The sequence below is a fragment of the Microtus pennsylvanicus genome, chromosome X (genome assembly GCF_037038515.1).
Source record: "Microtus pennsylvanicus isolate mMicPen1 chromosome X, mMicPen1.hap1, whole genome shotgun sequence".
Taxonomy (NCBI): Eukaryota; Metazoa; Chordata; class Mammalia; order Rodentia; family Cricetidae; genus Microtus; species Microtus pennsylvanicus.
This window is the reverse complement of record NC_134601.1, coordinates 116339478-116360447: the sequence shown is the minus strand read 5'-3', so window position 1 is coordinate 116360447 and position 20970 is coordinate 116339478. Positions and strand designations below refer to the sequence as shown.

Here is a 20970-nt window from a genome sequence, read left to right as displayed (position 1 = left end):
TGCCTAACGAGCTTATCAGAAATAAATTATGTGGACGTAATCCTGGAAGGTCTTCCCGGAATATTCTGTTCTGCCTAAGACCTAAGACCATTTACTTGGGGAAGAAAATGTAGGCTATGAACTAGTGATTAGTAGCTGAGATTGAGTTTCTAAACCAATTTTATGAGGACATTATAGAATAAGACTTAGTTTTAGTCTTGAAAAATAAAAACAGAATTTCGTACCAGGGGTTATTGGAAAAGCGAAGTATCTGCCACAGAGATGTCCATCACTAAACTACAGCCACCAGTGTAACAGAAGTATTATTTAAAGTTTAATTAAAGGATTATAAAAAGCATCTGTGGGCCAGTGAAATGGAAACGGCTCTGCAGGTGAAGATGTTTGTCCCCAAGCCTAACAACCTGAGCTCAGTCCCTGGAATTTACTTGGTAAAGTTGTCTTCTGACCTCCATTATGTGCTGTGGAGTGTGGCACACACACACACACACACACACACACACACAAATAAGTGTAAAACTTTTTAATTGCTTTGAATGAAAGTATAATGCTTAGAAGAGACAAGAACAAAATTCCAATCTCAGATTATATAAGGCAATCAAGTGGGCTTATCATGTTGTATTTTTAAACCATTTTCTTTTTTCTTTCTTTTTTTTTCTTTTTTGGTTTTCCAAGACAGGGTTTTTTTTTCTGTGTAGCCTGAATTGTCCTGGAATTCACTTTGTAGACCAGGCTGACCTCAAACTCTCAAGAGATCTGCCTGCCTTTGCCTCCCAAGTGCTGTGATTAAAGGCATGTGCTACCATTGCCCAGCTTTCCTTTGCAAAGAAACAGGTTTACAACTAGGCTTAGACAACATGATCAGTTGCTGACAGGTCTGGCTAAGAACTATACTGAATTTAGGTTGAAGAACTTCCAGGTTTTCAACCTGTGTTCCCTGGGAGAACTCTCATGGACATGAATGTGGGTTTTTCCCCCTCGTTTATCTGGGAAAATACAGCAAGCAAATCAAATGCATACCCCCTCTTGAAAGATGTTTCTGAGCCAGGCGTGGTAGCACATTCCTTTAATTCCAGCACTCAGGAGGGAGAGGCAGGTGGATTTCTGTGAGTTTGAGACCAGCCTGGTCTGCAGAGTGAGTTCCAGGGCAGTCAGGGCTACACAATGAAACCTTGTCTCAAAAAACAAACAAACAAAATATCTGTTCCTGAACTCCTGAAAGCCCCAGGCGTAGAGAAAGGTGCAGAAGGAGGCCAGGAGGCCGGTCTCTCCTACATTTCGCATCTTCGATTTCCTTCGACAGTGCCATGCAATATGTCTAGCACCTACATGCGGGCCTCTGGGCTCTCTTAGAATTTCTGATGGGAAGCTTTCCCCATAAGGTAACATCTTTAGTTGCAAAATACAGAAACTATTTTAATAGGCCCACCTTAGAGACATTAGTAAATTAACAACGCGTATAAAGTGAGTGAGATTAAGGGGGGAGGCTGCATTTTTTCCGAGTTGACTGCACACAGTACAGACAGATTTCCAACCATAGCTGAAGTGCCCGCAAATGGCATTTAACTAAAGCATGATTCTATGTTTTACAGATGAGATCTGTGCTGATGCCACCGATGTCAATAAATCGAGAACATTCCGCCGACTTAAAAAGAAGTAAATCAGGTTTGAGCACTTGTGCTCCTGGGAAGGCTGAATCCTCTACGGACCTAACAAAACATGAATGGGAACAAGTAGGTAACCAAAACATTCACCAGAGTGGTAACAACAGCTTGTGATGATGTTGTCCCTTATGAAATGCAGGTTAAAGTGACTTCACCTCTGTAGGCACGATGGATCGATCATCTTCTCTGAATCCATCTCTATATTGTGCATCTAACCAAGTTTATTTCTAGACTCAAAAAAGAAATCTAGAACTCATGGAATTCATTCTGAGAGAGAAACTCATTTCTTAAAACAGCCCTTGTGATTTTAAGTCCATTAAAAAAGAATACTAGGTACATCTTTGTTTGTTGGTAATGACAGCACTCAAATAGTAAAGGCATTCACCTATGGTAACCTAAATAATTACCTAAGAAGCCATTGGACTAGCACTTATCCTGCCTCGATGGAGTTCCAGCAGTATGTAGTTTAAAATGATTTAATTTTTAAAGATTATAATAACATCATCTCCCCTTCCCTTTCTTCCCTCAAACTCCTCCCATGGAGCCATAGCTTTCATTTAAATTCATGGCCTCTTTTCCTTTAATTCAGTGGTTCTCAACCTTCCTAATACTGTAACCCTTTACAATAGTTCCTCATGGGTTGCTAATCCCCAACCATAAAATTATTTTCATTGCTACTTCCATAATTTGCTTTTACTTCATAAATTTTTGCAGTTGTTATGAACCATAATGTAAATATCTGCGCTTCCCAATGGTCTTAAGAGACCTCTGTGAAAGTGTTCTTCAACCCTCCAAAGGAGTCATGACCCCCAGGTTGAGAACCACTGCTTTAATTGTCGTTGCATGTATCTATATTTATCTATCTATGACCTAAATAATGCATACATCCTGTTTAGTCCATGCAGTGTTATTTGTATTTTTATATAGTGCTAGAGATTGAACACAAGCTTTGTGTAGGCTAGGAAAGCACTCTAATAATACACTATATATGCTAGTCTTTAGTTTTTTGGAGACAGGGACTTGATGCATAGCCGAGGTGGCCTGGAATTTGTAATCCTTCTGCCTCTGCCTCCCTAAAGCATGTGCCATCAAGTTCCCCTCATATGTACGTTTACTTTATGTAAATTTTGAGTGTTCATAGTAGTGGTAAAAAGGAAGAAGAAAGATTCCGTGAGAATTTACCTTCATATACTTTATAATGGACTGCTCATCCGTTATCATATACATGAAATATTTTCATATATATATATATTCCTATATAGGGTTACGTACCCAAAATAATGTATGCTGTACTTCACGGGTAAGTTAGCATGCTTTCCAGATGAAATTTTACCTTTAAACTCTATATTCATGTAGGAATTGAAAGCTTAATCCTTTCCTAATAAAATATGGCCCCTTATCTTCCATGTTTCCTCCTTTATTATACTACAAGTCAAGTCACACTCAAAAAATGTGAATTCATTCTACAGGAGCCAGATATGATTCCGTTTGAAATACAAGTGTTGTTTTTGTCATAAGAACCAGAACTTAAAGGTGTTACATTGTATTTATGTGTGTGTAGGGTACAATTGTGCCATTATTGGAATTCAGTGAGAAGGAAGGAAGCCCTTGGGGTGATTCTTCTTTGGGAGATTTTAATTCTCACCTCAACTAGTCATCAAATATTCACTGTCTGAGCTGAGCCCGGTACAGAGTGGCTCTGGTGCTGAGCAGGTACTGATCCTTCTGCTCTTCTTTCTGCCCCTCTGTCTTCTCTCTCATTTATCTCCATGTCTCCCTTTATATCAAACCTACAAATGACTGCAGAGTCCAGTTTAGGGCAGCTGCAGTGTCTGAACCTCTTCTCAAGACCTGCTTTAGACTTACTAGAATCACTAGAGATTTTCTATTGAAGGGACTTCACAAGATGTCTCAGCTTGGTGTGCAACCATGAGGTCCCAACTTCACATCCCCAGCACTGACATAAAAAAAATTGGTTGTGGCAGCATCCAACTGTAATCACAGCACTGGGGAGGCAAAGGCAGGTGGATCTCTGGGGCTGGTTGGCCAGTCAATCTAACTAAATTGCTAAGCTATGGGTTTAGTGAGAGAGGAGAGTAGTTGAGGAAGACGCCTGATGTAGACCTGGCTTCTACACACATAAAAATTTCAGTTGTGTGTTTTTTCTCCAAAGAAACATGCAGATGTGGAAAGGTTGGGGTGTAGCTCAGAAGGATTATATTGGCCTAGCCTACATGAGGCCCTGGATTCAATTCTCTGCACACGTAGGAACAGCAGAGAAAACTATGGAAACTAATAGACTTTTAGAATAATTGTCTATTAGAACACTGACATACTTTGCAGGTTAGTTGACCCAAATGCCTGATTGAGGGATAGACAGATTTCTCAAGGTTGTCACTCTAGTGATAAAGAGGTTTGCAGGTTTTTTAAACCACTCTTTCTTAAGTTTGTGTTACAGTAGTAGTTTTAAAACTTGAGTCAAATATTAAATGCAGACCTCTGATTTTTCTGTGAAAATGTTCTTAGAAATTTGAGTCTTCATCCTGGGTATTGTGTGACCTGCATTTGCTTCTTCAAGCCACCAAAGGAAATATTAAGCTGAAAAAAATCATTGTGGATTTAGAATACCTTCTGGAATCCAGTCAATAGGTGAACCTACTGCTGAATTGGAAAATGGTCTTATGGAGGCCAAAGATCAAAGAAGCTTTAGGGGATGTTCTTGGGGAAACACAAACAACCATGCCCAGCTAAATTCAGAAGAGAAAGTAGTTCCTTTCAATAAACACTTATTAGGTTTCCTTAAGGAGTACAAAAGGTCAAAAACCTGAGTCAGTGTTAAGAACACTTAATACGTGTTCATTGGAAGGCACTACTTTCTCTTCTGAATTTAGCCAGGCATGATGGTTCATGCCTGTAACACCAGTTACCTTTAATATTTCTGCTAAATAATATGGGATAGAAAAAAGATGATAGACTGTTACTTGTAAGTATAACCCTAATTTATTTTATTGTTCCAAGATTATTGACCTTCTGTGGAGTGACCCCAGAGGCAGAAAAGGCTGTTATCCAAATACAAGCCGAGGAGGGGGCTGCTATTTTGGACCAGACGTTACTTCCAAGATTCTTAATAAAAACCAGTTGAAGATGCTCATTAGGTCTCATGAGTGTAAACCTGACGGGTATGAAATCTGTCACGATGGGAAGGTGAGCTGGCATCATGACTGAAATCCTCATAGCCATCCTTGCCACAGCCTGGTCTTCTCCACACTGTGTTGTCCTACCTAAAAGGCCAAGCAATGTCTTCACTACTTCTATCTTTACTACTCCCAGAAGCAGAAATTCTGATGTGTGAATGTAGTAATTACTCTTCTCAGTGTCATAATCAAGTGACGAGAAGCAGCTTAAGGAAGGCTTTATTTTGCTTCACAGTTCGAGAGTATAGATAGTCACATGATGGAGAAGACATGGTGGCAGGCCACTTGTCACATCTTAGGTGACCAGGAAGTAGAGAGAGATGTTGATGCTCAGCTGACATTCTCCTTGCACCTTTTTTGAGACAGAGTTTCTCTATGAAGCTCTGGCTGTCCTGGAACCTGTTCTGTAGATTAGGCTGGCCTTGAACTCACAGAGATCTGCCTGCCTCTGCCTCCCGAGTGCCAGGATTAAAGGCACGAGTCTTCCTTTTCCCTCTCATCCCCTTTTAGTTCTGTCCAGGACCCCATACTAAGCGGTGGCACCATCCACATTCAGGGAAAATCTTCCTCCCTCAATTAATCCTTTCTGGAAATGTCCTCAAGAGACACACCCAGAACTGTGCTCTGCTCAGGAATGTGATCTAGTTGACAGATGAAATGAAGCATCACAAGTGTATATCACAGTTGCACCTCTTTCCAACTCAGTACCCAAATATATCACTTTAGACCATAACAGTGACACTAAGTATTTTGGCTCTCTCTCCACCTCTCTCTCTCTCTCTCTCTCTCTCTCTCTCTCTCTCTCTCTCTCTCTCTCTCTCTCTCTCTCTCTCTGTCTCACATATGCACACACACTTCATTTTTTACTAATTGTAAGCCAGTTCTCACAATACACAGTGCAATTCCCACAGACCACACTTCTCCTTACAAAGCATATCCAATCCCGTTTTCTCTCTTCTTTTGCACATCCCCTGTACAGGACAGAAAACACAGTACACTTCTTTCAGCTCATTGAGAAGGTGGTCACTAGCAAGTTGCTTACTGTGGTCAGTTTAACTACTGCCATCAAAATGGAGTGTCTTGTTGTCCAATTATGTCAATAATACTGGAAGAGGACTAAGAAACTGGTTCTTACCCTCAGTTGTCCTAGGATGGTTCTTTTTGTTTTTCTTTATCGTGAATAGAAGCAAGTTACAACAAATATGGAATCCTTTGGCATTTCCTTCTACTCTGATTTCTTAACTCTATCAATTCAGTTTTGGCTCATACTAACACCGCAAGATAAATAAGCAAAGTATTACTTAGAATGTATTTGTAATTAGAAAATAGCCGTGGTTCATCTGAAGTGACATCCTTATTAGACCAGGACTGGATTAAACCCAGTTTCCCGTCACCAGCAAGTATTATCTTTCTATAATCTACCTACCATACCTCCCAGGCTGACTTCTTCCTAAGATAGTGGCCACAGTCCCATTATGTCTCTGCTCTTAAAACACTGGATTCGGGGCTGGAGAGGTGGCTCAGAGGTTAAGAGCACTGGCTGCTCTTCCAGAGGTCCTGAGTTCAATTCCCAGCAACCACATGGTGGCTCACAACCATCTGTACTGGGATCTGGCGCCCTCCTCTGGCGTGCGGGCATACATCGAGGCAGAATGTTGTATACATAATAAATAAATAAATCTTTAAAAAAAAACCCACTGGATTCGTCCAGCTCTGAACCTTCTAAATCACTCAGCTTTGTGCAAAAGAAAAAGCATGAGCTTCTAACCAAATTTTATTTTGAGCCCACAGATATCACGAGGTAAGAAAATATGGAATTTATCTCTGTTGAAAATTAGAATTTATGAAACTTAACATTAAAGATAATTCTAAGATCTGGCACTAGATTAGTGTGTAGGAATTCAGGGCCATACCTGGGGCACTGGACGAAAAGCTAGGAGTTAGTAATGGAGACACCCACTGGAGACTTTTCCTTCAAGGGAATCATATGAAATCATGTCAGACCCAGATAATTTGCAGATTATGAGGTGTTTTTTTTTTGAGAATTGAGCTATTTCTGGCTTATATTGAATGACCTTTTGAGAATTAACTTAATGAACTTGATCCTCTTTTTCTTTAATCAGGTCATTACTTTATTTTCTGCTTCTAATTATTACGAAGAAGGCAGCAACCGAGGAGCTTACATCAGACTAAGTTATGGTACAACTCCACAATTCTTCCAGTACCAAGTAACTAGTTCATCATGCCTGAGCCCTCTTCACCAAAGGTAAATAGCCCTAAAAATACTAAGGACTATATTTGTGACAGAGTAGAACCAGACCTGAGTGACTAAAAGCAGCTTTGCCATTGAAGTTTCTAGCCTTTGTTGTTGAGTTATCTGTTTCTTTAATTCTTTCAGTTTGTGCTTCATGTAGTTTTCGGTTTTGCTGTTAGGTTCATTATCTTCTATCATTAAGAATTGCCCTTTCCCTTACCTCTAGATTTTAGTTACAGTTTCTAGTTACCCTTTTTGTCTCCTATTAGCATGACAGTCTTCATTTTGAAGCCTCATTGAGTCTCATAATCCCTGTCTTTTTAGTTGTTTACTTAATTTACTTACATATGCTGTTATTATTCATATTTTCATCTGTCATTTTATCTTTTTGATACATAGCCTACACGTTGTATTAGTGGGTTCCACATTGAAAACATTTTTTTTAAAAAGTCAGTTCTATAAATGTACAGACATTTTTGTTATATCCCCAAATAATATAATACACCAACTATTTGTATTAAATGGAATTATAAACACTCTATAAATTAAGGTATATAAGAAGTTGTATATCAATTATATGTAAATATGGTATCAGTTTATGTAAGGAAATTGAGAAGCCTTAGAATTTTTTATGTGACAGACACATAGCAACAAGAACCTGCATTATTGTTTCCAGATACAAAAGTTTGCATGTTTTATAAATATTGATTGAGAGCAACATGCCTATGTACAGTGCCTTTCGTCTAATCATATGTATTCACAGATACATATCCACAGTGCAATGTTGGCTCAGCCAGGATCCACCTTGCATACATGCTTAAACAAATGACTATCAAACCAGAACTGTTGTGTCAAGGGGACTTTCCATACATAGGTGGATAGCTTTTCTGAAGAGACAGAATTTAGGTGGTGCACATCTTTCTAAATGGTATCAGCATTGTTTGCAAATGACAGATTCCAGTGCTTCAACTTAGGGGTTAGTTCACTGTGACCCAGGAACTGGGAGTGGAGCCCCTCAACGTGCCTTTAAGTTAGGAAAGAAGTGAAATTCTCAAAACATGGGGAGTCTCCTTTGCTTCCCTAAGAACAAAAGTCACAATGAAATCAGATCACTTTCTTCATAAAACCTAAATGATAAAACCAGCAATGACCACATGACAAAATTAGGATCATTCAGTTTCTGAAAATCTATCATTTTGTTTGTTTGTTTGTTTGAGTCAGGGTTTCTCTTTGTAACCTGGAGAAAAGCTCTAGATTTTTTTTTCATTTCTCTTTTATTCTTGTTTTATTTTATTTTAATTTATTAAACTTTTTTAAAAGGCCAGTCCAAATTCTCACTCCCTCCCCTCCTCCCATTCCCTCCACACACCAAGCCTTAGATTTTTTTTATTTTTTTATTGAAAAAAAAATTTCCGCCTCCTCCCAGCATCCCATTTCCCTCCCCATCCTCCCGCCCCTCTCCCCCTCCCCCTACTCCTCTCCCCCTCCATCTCCAGTCTGAAGAGCAGTCAGGGTTCCCTGCCCTGTGGAAAGTCCAAGGTCCTCCCCACTCCGTCCATGTCTAGGAAGGTGAACATCCAAACAGGCTAGGCTCCCACAAAGCCAGAACATGAAGTAGGATCAAAACCCCGTGCCATTGTCCTTGACTTCTCATCAGCCCTCATTGTTCGCCATGTTCAGAGAGTCCAGTTTTATCCCATGCTTTTTGAGTCACAGTCCAGCTGGCCTTGGTGAGCTCCCACTGTCTCAGTGGGTGGGTGGGTGCACCCCTTGTGGTCCTGACTTCCTTGCTCATGTTCTCCCTCCTTCTGCTCCTCATTGGGACCTTGGGAGCTCAGTCCGGTGCTCCAGCGTGGGTCTCTGTCTCTATCTCCATCCATCACCAGATGAAGGTTCTATGGTGATATGCAAGATATTCATCAGTATGGCTATAGGATAGGGTCATTTCAGGTTCCCTATCCTCAGCTGCTCAAGGAACTAACTGGGGACGTTGCCCTGGGCACCTGGGAGCCACAGTAGGTTCAAGTCTCTTGCCAACCCTAAGGTGGCTCCCTTAACTAAGATATGTGCTTCCCTGCTCCCCTATCCAACCTTCCTTTATCCCCAATCATCCCGTAAGTACCCCCCATCCTCCCCTTCTCACTTTTCTCTCCCCATCTCCCCTTACCCCCATCTCACCCCACCCCCAAGATCCCAATTTTTTTTGCCTGGCAATCTTGTCTATTTCCCATAGCCAGGAGGATAACTATATGTTTTTCTTTGGGTTCACCTTCTTATTTAGCTTCTTTAGGATCACAAATTATAGACTCAGTGACCTTTATATATGGCTAGAAACCAATTATGAGTGAGTACATTCCATGTTCATCTTTTTGGGTCTGGGTTACCTCACTTAGGATAGTGTTTTCTATTTCCATCCATTTACATTCAAAATTCGAGAATTCATTGTTTTTTACCGCTGAGTAGTACTCTAATGTGTATATATTCCACACTTTCTTCATCCATTCTTCCATCGAAGGACATCTAGGTTGTTTCCAGGTTCTGGCTATTACCAATAATGCTGCTATGAACATAGTTGAACAAATGCTTTTGTCATATGATAGGGCATCTCTTGGGTATATTCCTAAGAGTGGTATTGCTGGGTCCAGGGGTAGGTTGATCCCGAATTTCCTGAGAAACTGCCACACTGATTTCCAAAGTGGTTGCACAAGTTTGCATTCCCACCAGCAATGGATGAGTGTGCCCCTTACTCCACAACCTCTCCAGCAAAGGCTATCTTTGGTGTTTTTTATTTTAGCCATTCTGACAGGTGTAAGATGATATCTCAAAGTTGTTTTGATTTGCATTTCCCTGGTCGCTAAGGAGGTTGAGAATGACCTTAAGTGTCTTTTGACCATTTGAACTTCTGTTGAGAATTCTCTGTTCAGTTCAGTGCCCCATTTTTCAATTGGTTTAATTAGCCTTTTACGGTCTAGTTTCTTGAGTTCTCTATATATTTTGGAGATCAGACCTTTGTCTGTTGCGGGGTTGGTGAAGATCTTATCCCAGTCAGTAGGTTGCCTTTTTGTCTTAGTGACAGTGTCCTTTGCTTTAAAATCTTTTGTATCCTAGAATCTACACTCTGTGAACACAGAAGATGTCTGTATCTCAGGACTCTTTTGTTCTTCCGTTCCTCCTTCAAACTCATTTTTTATAAATGATTGAGGGTAGAAGTTTATGTTGAGGTAGTTAACTACATGTTCTAGCGTTGATCAAAGGATTGTTTTTTCTACTAAATTGTTCTACCTCTGTTGCCATATGTGTTTTTATAATAGTTGGATCTATTTTTTGAAGTTCCTGGTATGTTCTACTCGTGTATATATTTTCTTTTATCACAGTCAGAATGGCAGAGTTTTTCTGTCAGGACTGTCAGTTTCCCAATAAATGCACAGAGACTTAATATTAATTATAAATGCTCAAACAACAGCTCAGGCTTGTTGCTAGCTAGCTCTTACAACTTAAATTAACCCATATTTCTTATCTATGCTCTACCATGTGGCAGTACCTTTTTATTTATCATGGCATGTTCATCTTGCTTCTCTCCTTGTCTCCTGGCAACTCAACCCTCCTTCTTTCCCATGCTCTCTTTTTGTTTGCAAGTTCCTCTTAACTTCTACCTGTCCAGCTATTGGCCATTCAGCCCTTTATTAGACAAATGAGATCAACGAATATTCTCAATGTACAAAAAGATTATTCCACGGCACTAATGTAATGGTAAATTTTGGTATCTCCATGGATCTAATCTACATGGGAAGTAGAAAAAGATAAGATCTCCTGAGTAAATTGGGAGCATGGGAACTATGGGAGAGAGTAGAAGGGGGAGGAAGGAAGGGGAGTAGAAAGAAATATATAGCTCAATAAAATCAAGAAAAACAATTTAAAAAATTTTGGTTCCTTTTATCAAATAATTATTCAATATTCATATGAATCTTTCAAATTCCAGAAAACTCTATCTATAATCTTAAAAAACACAAGAAAGCATTTCTTGTGGCTGTTATAATTGCTGACCCTGTGAGAATGTGAAACTGGATTATAAATGAAATACAAAATAAAAGAAATTAACAAAATGGCTGAGCATGATGGTGTATGCATGTAATCTCAGCGCACAGGAGTCAGAGGCAGGAGGACTTTGGATTGTAGGCTAGTTTAAACTCTTTAAAAAAAGAATTTTCAGGTCATCAAGATAGCTCAGCAGGTAAAAGCACCTCCTGTGCAAGCCTAGTTAGTGCCTTGTGTTCGAGTCCTGCAACATACATAAAGGTTTAAGGGAAGAACCAGCTCCACAAAATTGTCTTCTGATCTGCTCACATATACTGCACACAACCCGTTCACCATATCAAGTTGTCAAATACAAAACATAAAATGTCTAAGAAATGAAAAAGGAACAATATACTAATACTACTACTACTAATAATTTTTCAAATGTTTAACAAATCTCCAAAATATATACACAAATATACTACATTTACTATCTAGCAATATAGTATGTATAAACAGACAATTTATTTAATGTAGAAACTGGTATGTGGTAACATAGCACATTAAAATTAAGTAGAAGCTAATGATTTATTTAAGTTTCACTGAAATGCTGTTTTCTTAACATAGGGTGAGTGCTATGGAATTCAGTGCCTTCAAGATATTGAAAGAAAGAATGCTTTCACGAAAAACTGATCTCATCAGTGCTTTCCAGCTCCGTGACTATGGGAGAACAGGTAATAACTCATTTATCATTTCTTAACATTCTGGCTATATACAGAGCAGGTTTTCTTCAATGGGATTTTAGTTCTTCTTTGTTGTTAGAAAGGAACGGTAGAAAATAAAGAATCCCTTCACTAAAAAAAATATCAGAATGTATCTCCTTTTCAGTAAGCTTCTTCGAATTTAAGAAACTAACAGCCCTGAATTAGACTTCTCTTCTGGAGGATGCAGAATGATAATATGTTTGTCAGCTTCCCAGTATCTTAGTCTCATGACTGCCATGCTTTTGAACAATTATTTGAGCTTGGTATAGAGGCGCATGCCTGAAATTCCCAGACTGAGGCTGAGGCAGGATAATGATGAGTACGAGGTCAGCTTGGGCTACACGGAGAGATTCTGTCTTTAAAAAGTACAGTCATAACAAAAAGATGATTTGAATCATGTGTGGAAGCATGAAGCAACAATTAAGCACCAAAGGCTAGACTGTCTTGGCATGAAGGCTAATGCTCTAGCAACCATCCTGACATGAGATTCTAGCACGGTAGAAAAAGAGAAAAGATGAATTTTGGATTTGTGTGCCTTCAAAGTGACTAAAAAATGTCCCCAACTGCCTCTTTGAAGAGAACATCCTTAATTGTAGCCACTGGTGTATTCGGAGGTTAGCATCAATTAGTGTGCGCTTGCAATTAAGGCCTGACTACTGAATAAATGAGGTGAGCTGAGATGACAGCGAGACAACAATGACAAGAACAAAACCCAGCAGATAACAGAGCTAGTTTCTCCCAAGGAAACCAGCTGTGGGAACTGTCAAATACAAAACAGAAAATACCTGAGAAAGGCACGGATGAGAACCGCGGATATGTGCTTGAAAGATCTGAACTATGATATGGTTTGAAGAAGTATCAAATACTTATAGCACTACGTTGATTAAAATAAAGAGGAAACAGTGCTGATGCTGCTTACCTGTAATGCCAGCAGTTGGCAGGTGGTGGCAGGAAGTCAGGAATTTGAGGCCAGCTGGGCTACATGAGTCCTGGCCTCAAGCCAAAACAAAACCCCAGAGAGTGAGAGAGTGTTCATAATGAATGTGTTTAAGAGAAGGTTAGCATCAGGAATTAGATTGAGAGCTAGGAACTTCCAAGGCCAGCCTAAACTTATAGCAACCCCCAAGGATAGCCTGAGCTACATAGTCACTCACACCCCATCTCAAAAAATTATTATGTACAGCAAAAATGAGCAAAACATATAGTCAGGATCGAAGTCTATTGTTTATCAGGATACAAGGAAGGAAGACTAGAGAGAGTGTAAGGGAGGCAGTCTATATTTAACACGATAATGCCTACAGACCCATGACAGAGTCCTAGAAATCAAGAGGAACAATGATTCTCAGACAGGATAAATAAAATTAAATCTGCACTCCCATCCACTTGTAATGAAGATGCAGAGCACCAATACGGAAGAGGGCATTCAAATGTAAGCAGAGAGGAAACACAGATTGCTAAAAAGACACAGCAGTTAGACTGATAGACTAATCAGCAACTGAGCAAAAAAGCCAGTAGATAGTGGATCATATAAACAAAGATTGAAAGTTATATTTAGAAAAATAGCATGAAAACATTAACAGAAACACAGCTGGAAGTACTCTGTTAATAGCACAGAAAGTAGATTCTGAGGAAATACATGTTGCTAGACATGAAAAGGGACACTTCATGATAGCAAACATTTAATTTGCCACTTGAATTTATTCTGCATGTTTGTGTTCCTACTGATATAACCTCAAAATATGTGAAACAAAACTGACAGAGCAATGAGCAGAAATAGAAAAATTTGCCATCATAGTGGGAGACTTTAATATTCCTTCTTTAGTAACTAAAGAGACAGACCAAAGAAAATGCCCTGACAAGTGCTACAGCTCTATATAATCTAAACATAAAAATTCCTTTTGGTGGCACACTCCTGTAATCCCAGTCAGCACTCGAGGCAGAGGCAATGGAATCATTATTTTGATACTAGTCTGTGATATATAACAAACACACACACACACATGCGCACACACATATGCGCGCGCACACACAGACACTTTTAGAAATGAGAAACGTACTTCTGAGTAGTCCTTAGATCAAAGAAGAAATCATAGTAGAAATTAAAATACTCAAGCTGAATGATAATGTAAATTCACATGTAAAGTTTACAGAATACAAATTACAGAAACATTGGTCACTTTGAATGCATCTATTTTAAAAGATGAAACTGTTGTCAACTAATAAGAAAATAGTTCTTTGAAGAAACTGGTAAACTTGATAAAACAGAGAGAGAGAGAGAGAGAGAGAGAGAGAGAGAGAGAGAGAGAGAGAGAGAAAAGCAAGCTAGCACACAAATTAGAGAATACATATTCAAGTACAAATAACCAAGAGTAAGATAGAAAGAGATGCTTATAAAATTTATAATCATTAAGATCATTAGATACATTATGAAAATTTATCTAGCAATGTTTTAGAACTTTACATCAAATGGACACAGTCCTAAAATAAATTCATCCACACACACATTCTAAACAGAGACAGAAATAAACCAAAAAGCTTGATGACTGAAACTGTTAAAGAAACTGAATCAGAAAATTCGAAAGTTTCTATAACAGCTTCATTCAGCATGGCGGCAGGCATTTAAGAAAACAAGAAAGCAATTTGATCCCTTTTTCTAGAGAACAGGGACAGAGTATTTTCGGAGCTCAACCTAACCTTTGGGCTTAAACCTAACAAGAATATGGAGAAGGACAATTAAGGGCTGATCTTATTGATACATTTATATAAAAAATAAACAAAATAGTCAAATATTAGAATATCACAATCAAGTTTGGCTTTTGCTATAAATACTAGGAGCTCCAAGCTGTTTTGTCATTCCAAACCCAGTCAGTATAATTCACTATTTTAATAAAGATATCCTATAATGTACTTTAAAACAATTATTTGGTATATTTAACCCTGTTTTATGGTTTAATTTTATTTAAAATTTTTTTAGGTTTTTCAAGACAGAGCTTCTCTGTGTGTAGCCCTGACAATACTGGAATTCACTTTGTAGATCAGTAGACCAGGCTGGCCTCAACTCACAGAGATCCACCTGCCTCTGTCTCCCAAGTGCTGGGATTAAAGGTGTGTGCCACTACAGGCCAGTTTATTTAAAAATTTTGAGACAAGGTCTCTAAAAAACAGTCTGGCCTCAAACTCCCTGTGTAGCTGAGGATGAATACCTGAACTGTGGATCTTCCTGCCTCCACCTCCTCTGTGCTGAGAGTATAGATTTATGCCAGCATGCCCGATTTATGTGGTACTGGGGATCGAACTCAGGGCTCTGTACATGCTAGACAAACACTCTACCAATTGAGCTCCATCCTGTGACCTGGTTTCAAGGTTTGTAAAAGCATTTAGACAATTAAGAATAAGTGTCGAATGTGGTGGCTCATGCTTCTAATTCTAGCACTAGGGAGGTGGAGGCAGGAGGATAAAGAATTCAAGGACAGCTTCAGCTACATATTGTATGCAAGGTATGAGCACTGTACACATGGTACTCAGACATACATGCAGGCAAAACATTCATATACATAAAATAAGTCTAAAAATAAAAGAGACACTATATATACATGTATTTATATATATGAATATTTATATTTTTTATTTTATTTATTTATTAAAGATTTCTGTCTCCTCCCTGCCACCGCCTCCCATTTCCCTCCCCCTCCCCCAATCAACTCCCCCTCCCTCATCAGCCCAAAGAGCAGTAAGGGTTCCCTGCCTTGTGGGAAGTCCAAGGAATATTTATACACTTAGCAAAATATTTATACACTTAGCAAAACCACTAGAAATAATAAAATTGTTTATTCAGAATCACTGAGTGCTGGGCATGGTGGCTCATGCCTGTCAGAAAAAAAAATGAAAGGAAGATTGTAAGTTTGAGGCTAGCCTGAGCTATATAGTGAGTTCAAGGCTAGCCTGAGTTATATATTGAGGTTCTGTCTCAAAAGCCAAGGTTTGGCAATATAGCTTAGTGGTAGAATGCTTGCTTGTTGTATATACTAAGTTTCATCCCCAACAAAAAGTTGCCTCAAATAAATATATATCTTCAATAATCAGAAAAATAAAAATACTTATGGTTTAGAAAATTACAATATAATATTAAATCAAAAACAGTTGGGAAAATAGGTAAATGATATGTTAAAATGTTAAAAATGAAAGTAAGTCTCTCTTCTGTTTTCAAATCTTATTTTATGTATTAGATAATGGGAAAAGGGACTTTTTCTTTTTCTTTTTTCTTTTTTTTTTGCTTTTTGTTTTTTTGTTTTTGTTTTCTGAGACAGAGTTTCCCTGTGTGGCATCATCTGTCCTGCAACTTTCCCTATAGCCCAGGCTGGCCTCAAACTCACAGAGATCCACCTGCCTCTGCCACCCAAGTGCCTGACTACAAGGAGAATTTCTTTCATGTGACAGTAAGATTTACAGAACAAAAACTTTCTTTACTTATTCTTTACTTGAGGTGCTAGAACCTAGTCAGACGGATCATGGAGGAGAGGAGGGGCCCTCAGTCCTCAAAACTCCCGGCTGTCACTAGCTCTGTGAAGGAGCTTGCGCTTTTATTTTGTCAAATTATGTACCAATCATATGGGCCTTTGTTGTTGCTGTCAGGGAGGATTTCATTGGCGCAGTGGGCTTTTTCTATGGAGAACATTTTGGGGCTAAACTTACCATGGAGATCTCTGAGTTCACACCTGGTACACATAGATGAAGATAGAAATGTTGACTACATGTCCAGCTTCCAGGATGTCCACATTGAAAAGCCTGTCAAGGAGGTGAGTGACATGTTAGTTCCAGCTAAAAACCTGGCTCCGTCACAACACCCTTTGGACAACCTCCAAGCAACTTAGTGCTTTCAAAAATTAGGGTTGGAATTATCTAATGTATGGGAATGACAGTCTCAAGAAAGGCCAGAAGGGAATCTCCGGGGAACATGGTGAGGAGGTTGGGGAATGTGTGTATGCTCTGTCGAACAGACAAAATAAAAAACCAAAAGCTTTGTAAGCAAATCTATGTCAAATCTGACATTTTTAGTTTCAGGTGTTGTCCCGGGCAACTGTAACATCACCACAGTCTCTCATAAAAAAATACCACTCAAATACTCAACATGCATGTACAGACTTGCTGACATGCCCTAGAATATGCCTTAAAGTATTAGAAGATATAAAATATCTTATTAAAATGACAGTACCACAGGGACACTGATCAGAAATCATCTAACTAGTTAGCAATTCATCAGTTACTAGTTAGAACACAGCAGATGGGAACCTGGGTGATCCTTTGTAGGGAAGATGAGAAGAACAAAGAGAATCATGTAGACCAGATGGGAAAATAGGAAGAAGGCCTTGGATGGTAGCGACCGTTTACCACGGCGATTCAGATCATAGGCTTCAGCACAGAGGGGCTAAGATCCAAATATCACTACCTGACCTCTGGGAAAATTGCTTTATCTTTTTCTTTTCTGTCCTTATTCTTTAAGATTATAGAAGATGAAATGGAACAATCCCTGTAGACTTTTCTGTAGATTTGCAGCTGTTATTTCCTGCTGTCGTATTGAGTCTTTGTCCCTGTAGAGCACATGGGCAAGTCTTTAATCAGACTCAGAGTGGTTAGGCCAAGGGACAGCTTGCCTTCTCAGATGTGAATTGGTGGTCTTAAGACCTAGTTCATGGTAAATAAACCCAGCATGCTTATTGGATTTATCCCTTAGCACCATAAAGAGATAAAAAGAATTTATGAGCTTATTTTGTATTTGTTGCATTTGCTGAAATTATTCTGTATTGGTTTTTTTTTGTTGGGGGGGTGAAAACCTGTTAGCTCAAAGAGACAGAGAAAGCACCCAGCCGACTTTCCTCCTCTGCAGATGTCCCAGAAGGCTCTTTCTCCTACTCTGTCTCCAACAAGCCTCCTCAAACTAAAATATCCCTCCCCTCTATTTCCTGTGCCTCTCTCTGTTCATCCTCCTCACTCCCCTGTAGTCTCTATTGTTTTTTTCTATGTTTACTTCCTGTGAACTGGTTGCTTGTTCTGCCTCTTGACCTATGGTTGACTTTATTTAATCCTGCTTACGATATTCATGAAGAAGGCTCTTGGATGACAGGTGTGGGCTAGGGCAGAGGGTTACCACAACTAGAAACAAGTTTGTCCAGCAAACAATACAATCTCTGGGTTCGCAGTGTGATCAGATGTCCTGTAATATTTCTTTCTTTTTGTCTAAATTAAGAGGAAAGGACTTAACTCTAACACAGCTAAACTATTTGCAATAATGAAGGTATTTCTGCCAAGCTTTCTACAATGTGCAGTTGCTTGCATTTGGTAGTCCTTTTTCTTATTCAGGCTTGTGGAAACTCATCACTGACAGCCGTGGAACCTCCATGGGACCGAACTAGGCCCTTTGCATGTGGGAGACAGTTGTGTAGCTTGGTCTATCTTAGGGGCCCCTCTCAGTGGGACCAGGATCTATTCCTGGTGCATGAGCTGGCTTTTTGGAGCCCATTCCCTATGGAGGGATGCCTTGCTCAGACTCAATGCAGAGGGGAGGAGCTTGGTCCTGCCTCAAGTGAAATGTGGCCGACTTTGTTGACTCCCCATGGGAGGCCTAACCCTTTGGGAGGAGTAGATGAGGGGTAGGCTGGGAGGGAGGTGAGGGGGGAGAGTGAGGAAGGATGGGAGGGAGATCGGTTGGAATGTAAAATGAAATTAATCCTCAGTTTTCTAACACTTAAAAAATCTTGATTCTAGATGAAATCTAGTCTAACTGAAACTCTGTACAGATACCGATCTGACCTGAAAATCATATTTAATATCATCGACACTGATCACTCAGGTAAGTGAATATTGACTGGCTTAGGAGTAATACTGAACACTGATTGGTTCAGGAGTAATACGAAGCAAAGGCTAGTTTGTTTCTTTGAGTTCGGGACTCAGTTTTCATTGATTTCATTCTTCATCCAACTTGGGGAAATGTAAAGAAAAAAATAAACGAATATTTAATATTATTGGTCATTTAGTTTGGCCACAAATTCTGTACCGCAGACCATAGAGTTCTCCAGAAGCCTTTATAATCATTGGTCTCACTGAATAGCTCCTTTATATAAACCACCAGCAGGGATGAGAAAGACTTGCACTTGATCGTAGCCACAAGACTGAGAACCAATTAAAGATGATTCGCTTTCTGCTGTAGTATCTTAGTTAACAGGAAAAGAGTGCTGATTTTGTTTAAGGGATTGAAAACTCAGTTTTGATTTAGCTTTAATATATGATTACTGATTTTGTGATTTAAAAAGGCAGGGCTGGGAATATAGCTCAGTTGTAGAGAGATTGCCTGTTGTGTATGAGGCTCTGGGTACCATCCTCAGCACCCTGCCCCTAACCTCTGTGCAGAGACATCTGAGTGTGAAAAAGTATCAATAATGATCCAGGAAAATAGATTATTGCATATAAAAACAGCACCCATGGGTTTATGAGATGACCCATCAGGCAAAGTTGCTCACTGCTGACCATGATGATCTGAATTTAATCCCTGAGACACACGTGGTAGAAGGGTGGAAGGGGGAACTGACTCTCAAGTTGTCCTCTGACCTCAGCATGTGCAGTATGGCTTAGGCTGCACACACACACACACACACACACACACACACACACACCATCATCATCATATTGACTCTCAGGGTACTTTCTCCTGCTTTAATGTTGCAATCTCTTCTGCCATCTTTCTCCGTATCTTGTACCCTTAGATTTTAGTTTATAGAATTTCTACACCACTTTCGTCCATATCCGCTTACTAGTTCTTCACCTGGTACTCTTTTTGGCATTAACATATTCCCAGGATCCTTGGTAGTAGCAAGCAACATACTGTTTCTTACACGTATGATCTTATTCTTTTGTTTCCTTCAGTATTTTGATTCTCAGGCATGTTAGTGAGTTTATAATTGGGACTATTCAATCAGTGTGGCTTCTCCCCTACTCTTTCAGGGGGGTCTTAACATTAGCACTTAACTTTCTCCTGTTTGCTTTTAGGTCTAATCTCCTTGGATGAATTCCGGACCATGTGGAAACTTTTCAACACTCACTACAATGTTCAGATTGATGATTCCCAAATTGATGAGCTTGCCAAGATAGTGGACTTCAACAAAGATGGAAACATAGACTTTAATGAGTTCCTAAAGGCTTTCTATGTAGTACATAAACATGAGAAGCCGCAGAGCCATCTTGCTCAAGATGAACAAAAACTTCTCCCAGCCTCTTTGAAAACAGCTGATCCCAACCTCTAGTCTTAACCAGGACCTTTGAAATCCATCGTAATCACGCAAAGTAGACCCTAATTCATAGAACAAGCAGATGCACAGTGTGAGTGTTGGCAGTCCTTAGCAAACCACTATTGGTAAGACTAGGTTAAAAATCTGTTGATGAAATTGACCTCCAGTGTTGGGATCCATACACGGCCTGTGATGAACTGGCTTTGAGCCTGCTGGTTTTAGATCATACCTAACCAGGAGACTGGAGCAATTTGGAAGCATACTGGAAGGAACTCACAGAGCAGGAGAGGAAACTATTAGGTATAATATCTATGAGTGGCTGAGAATAAGAAGAACGCTAAACTGTTATTGAAATAAAGCATTTCCATCATCAAGCTGTCATCATTTTTGGGGATTCCATAACCAGCGATCTTCAGTTGGTGGGGGACCACCTTCAGGGAAGAGGGTCATATCAGAATCTTGAGAGAGACTGTGAGACCAACAACAAAGCCCTTATTTTTTATATTTGTTGGAATTATAAAATAAGTATATTCAGATTGAGCCCTATAATTAATATGGTTTGAGAACCTGACTGATAAGACAGGGTCTTGGTTATATATACTACAACTTACTCTGCTGTTCTGATTGCATATCAGACAATTAAGTTCTATCTAAAAGTTAGGCTATGTTTCATTATTTTTACAACTTTAGAACTTCAAGATCGAGAAAAAATCCAGATCCTACAAGTCTGCCTGCTACATATATCAGAAATAATGCATGAATTGTATCAGATATCTTTTGAAATGAATATCTAAACTTGTAGAA

The 20970-nt window shown here is 39.3% G+C and overlaps 1 protein-coding gene across 1 annotated transcript in view; it reads left to right on the top strand.

Moving 5' to 3' along the window:
* Ppef1 (protein phosphatase with EF-hand domain 1) overlaps window positions 1-20589 on the top strand; it is a 108299-nt gene extending 87710 nt beyond the window's left edge. Inside the window, exons 12-18 of the mRNA XM_075957185.1 lie at window positions 1590-1730; window positions 4680-4865; window positions 6979-7121; window positions 11751-11857; window positions 16520-16683; window positions 18650-18734; window positions 19928-20589. Of these exons, the coding sequence (XP_075813300.1) occupies window positions 1590-1730; window positions 4680-4865; window positions 6979-7121; window positions 11751-11857; window positions 16520-16683; window positions 18650-18734; window positions 19928-20181 (1080 nt within the window). The 3' untranslated portion in view covers window positions 20182-20589. The remainder of the gene's footprint in view (window positions 1-1589; window positions 1731-4679; window positions 4866-6978; window positions 7122-11750; window positions 11858-16519; window positions 16684-18649; window positions 18735-19927) is intronic.
* Window positions 20590-20970: the final 381 nt, after the last annotated feature.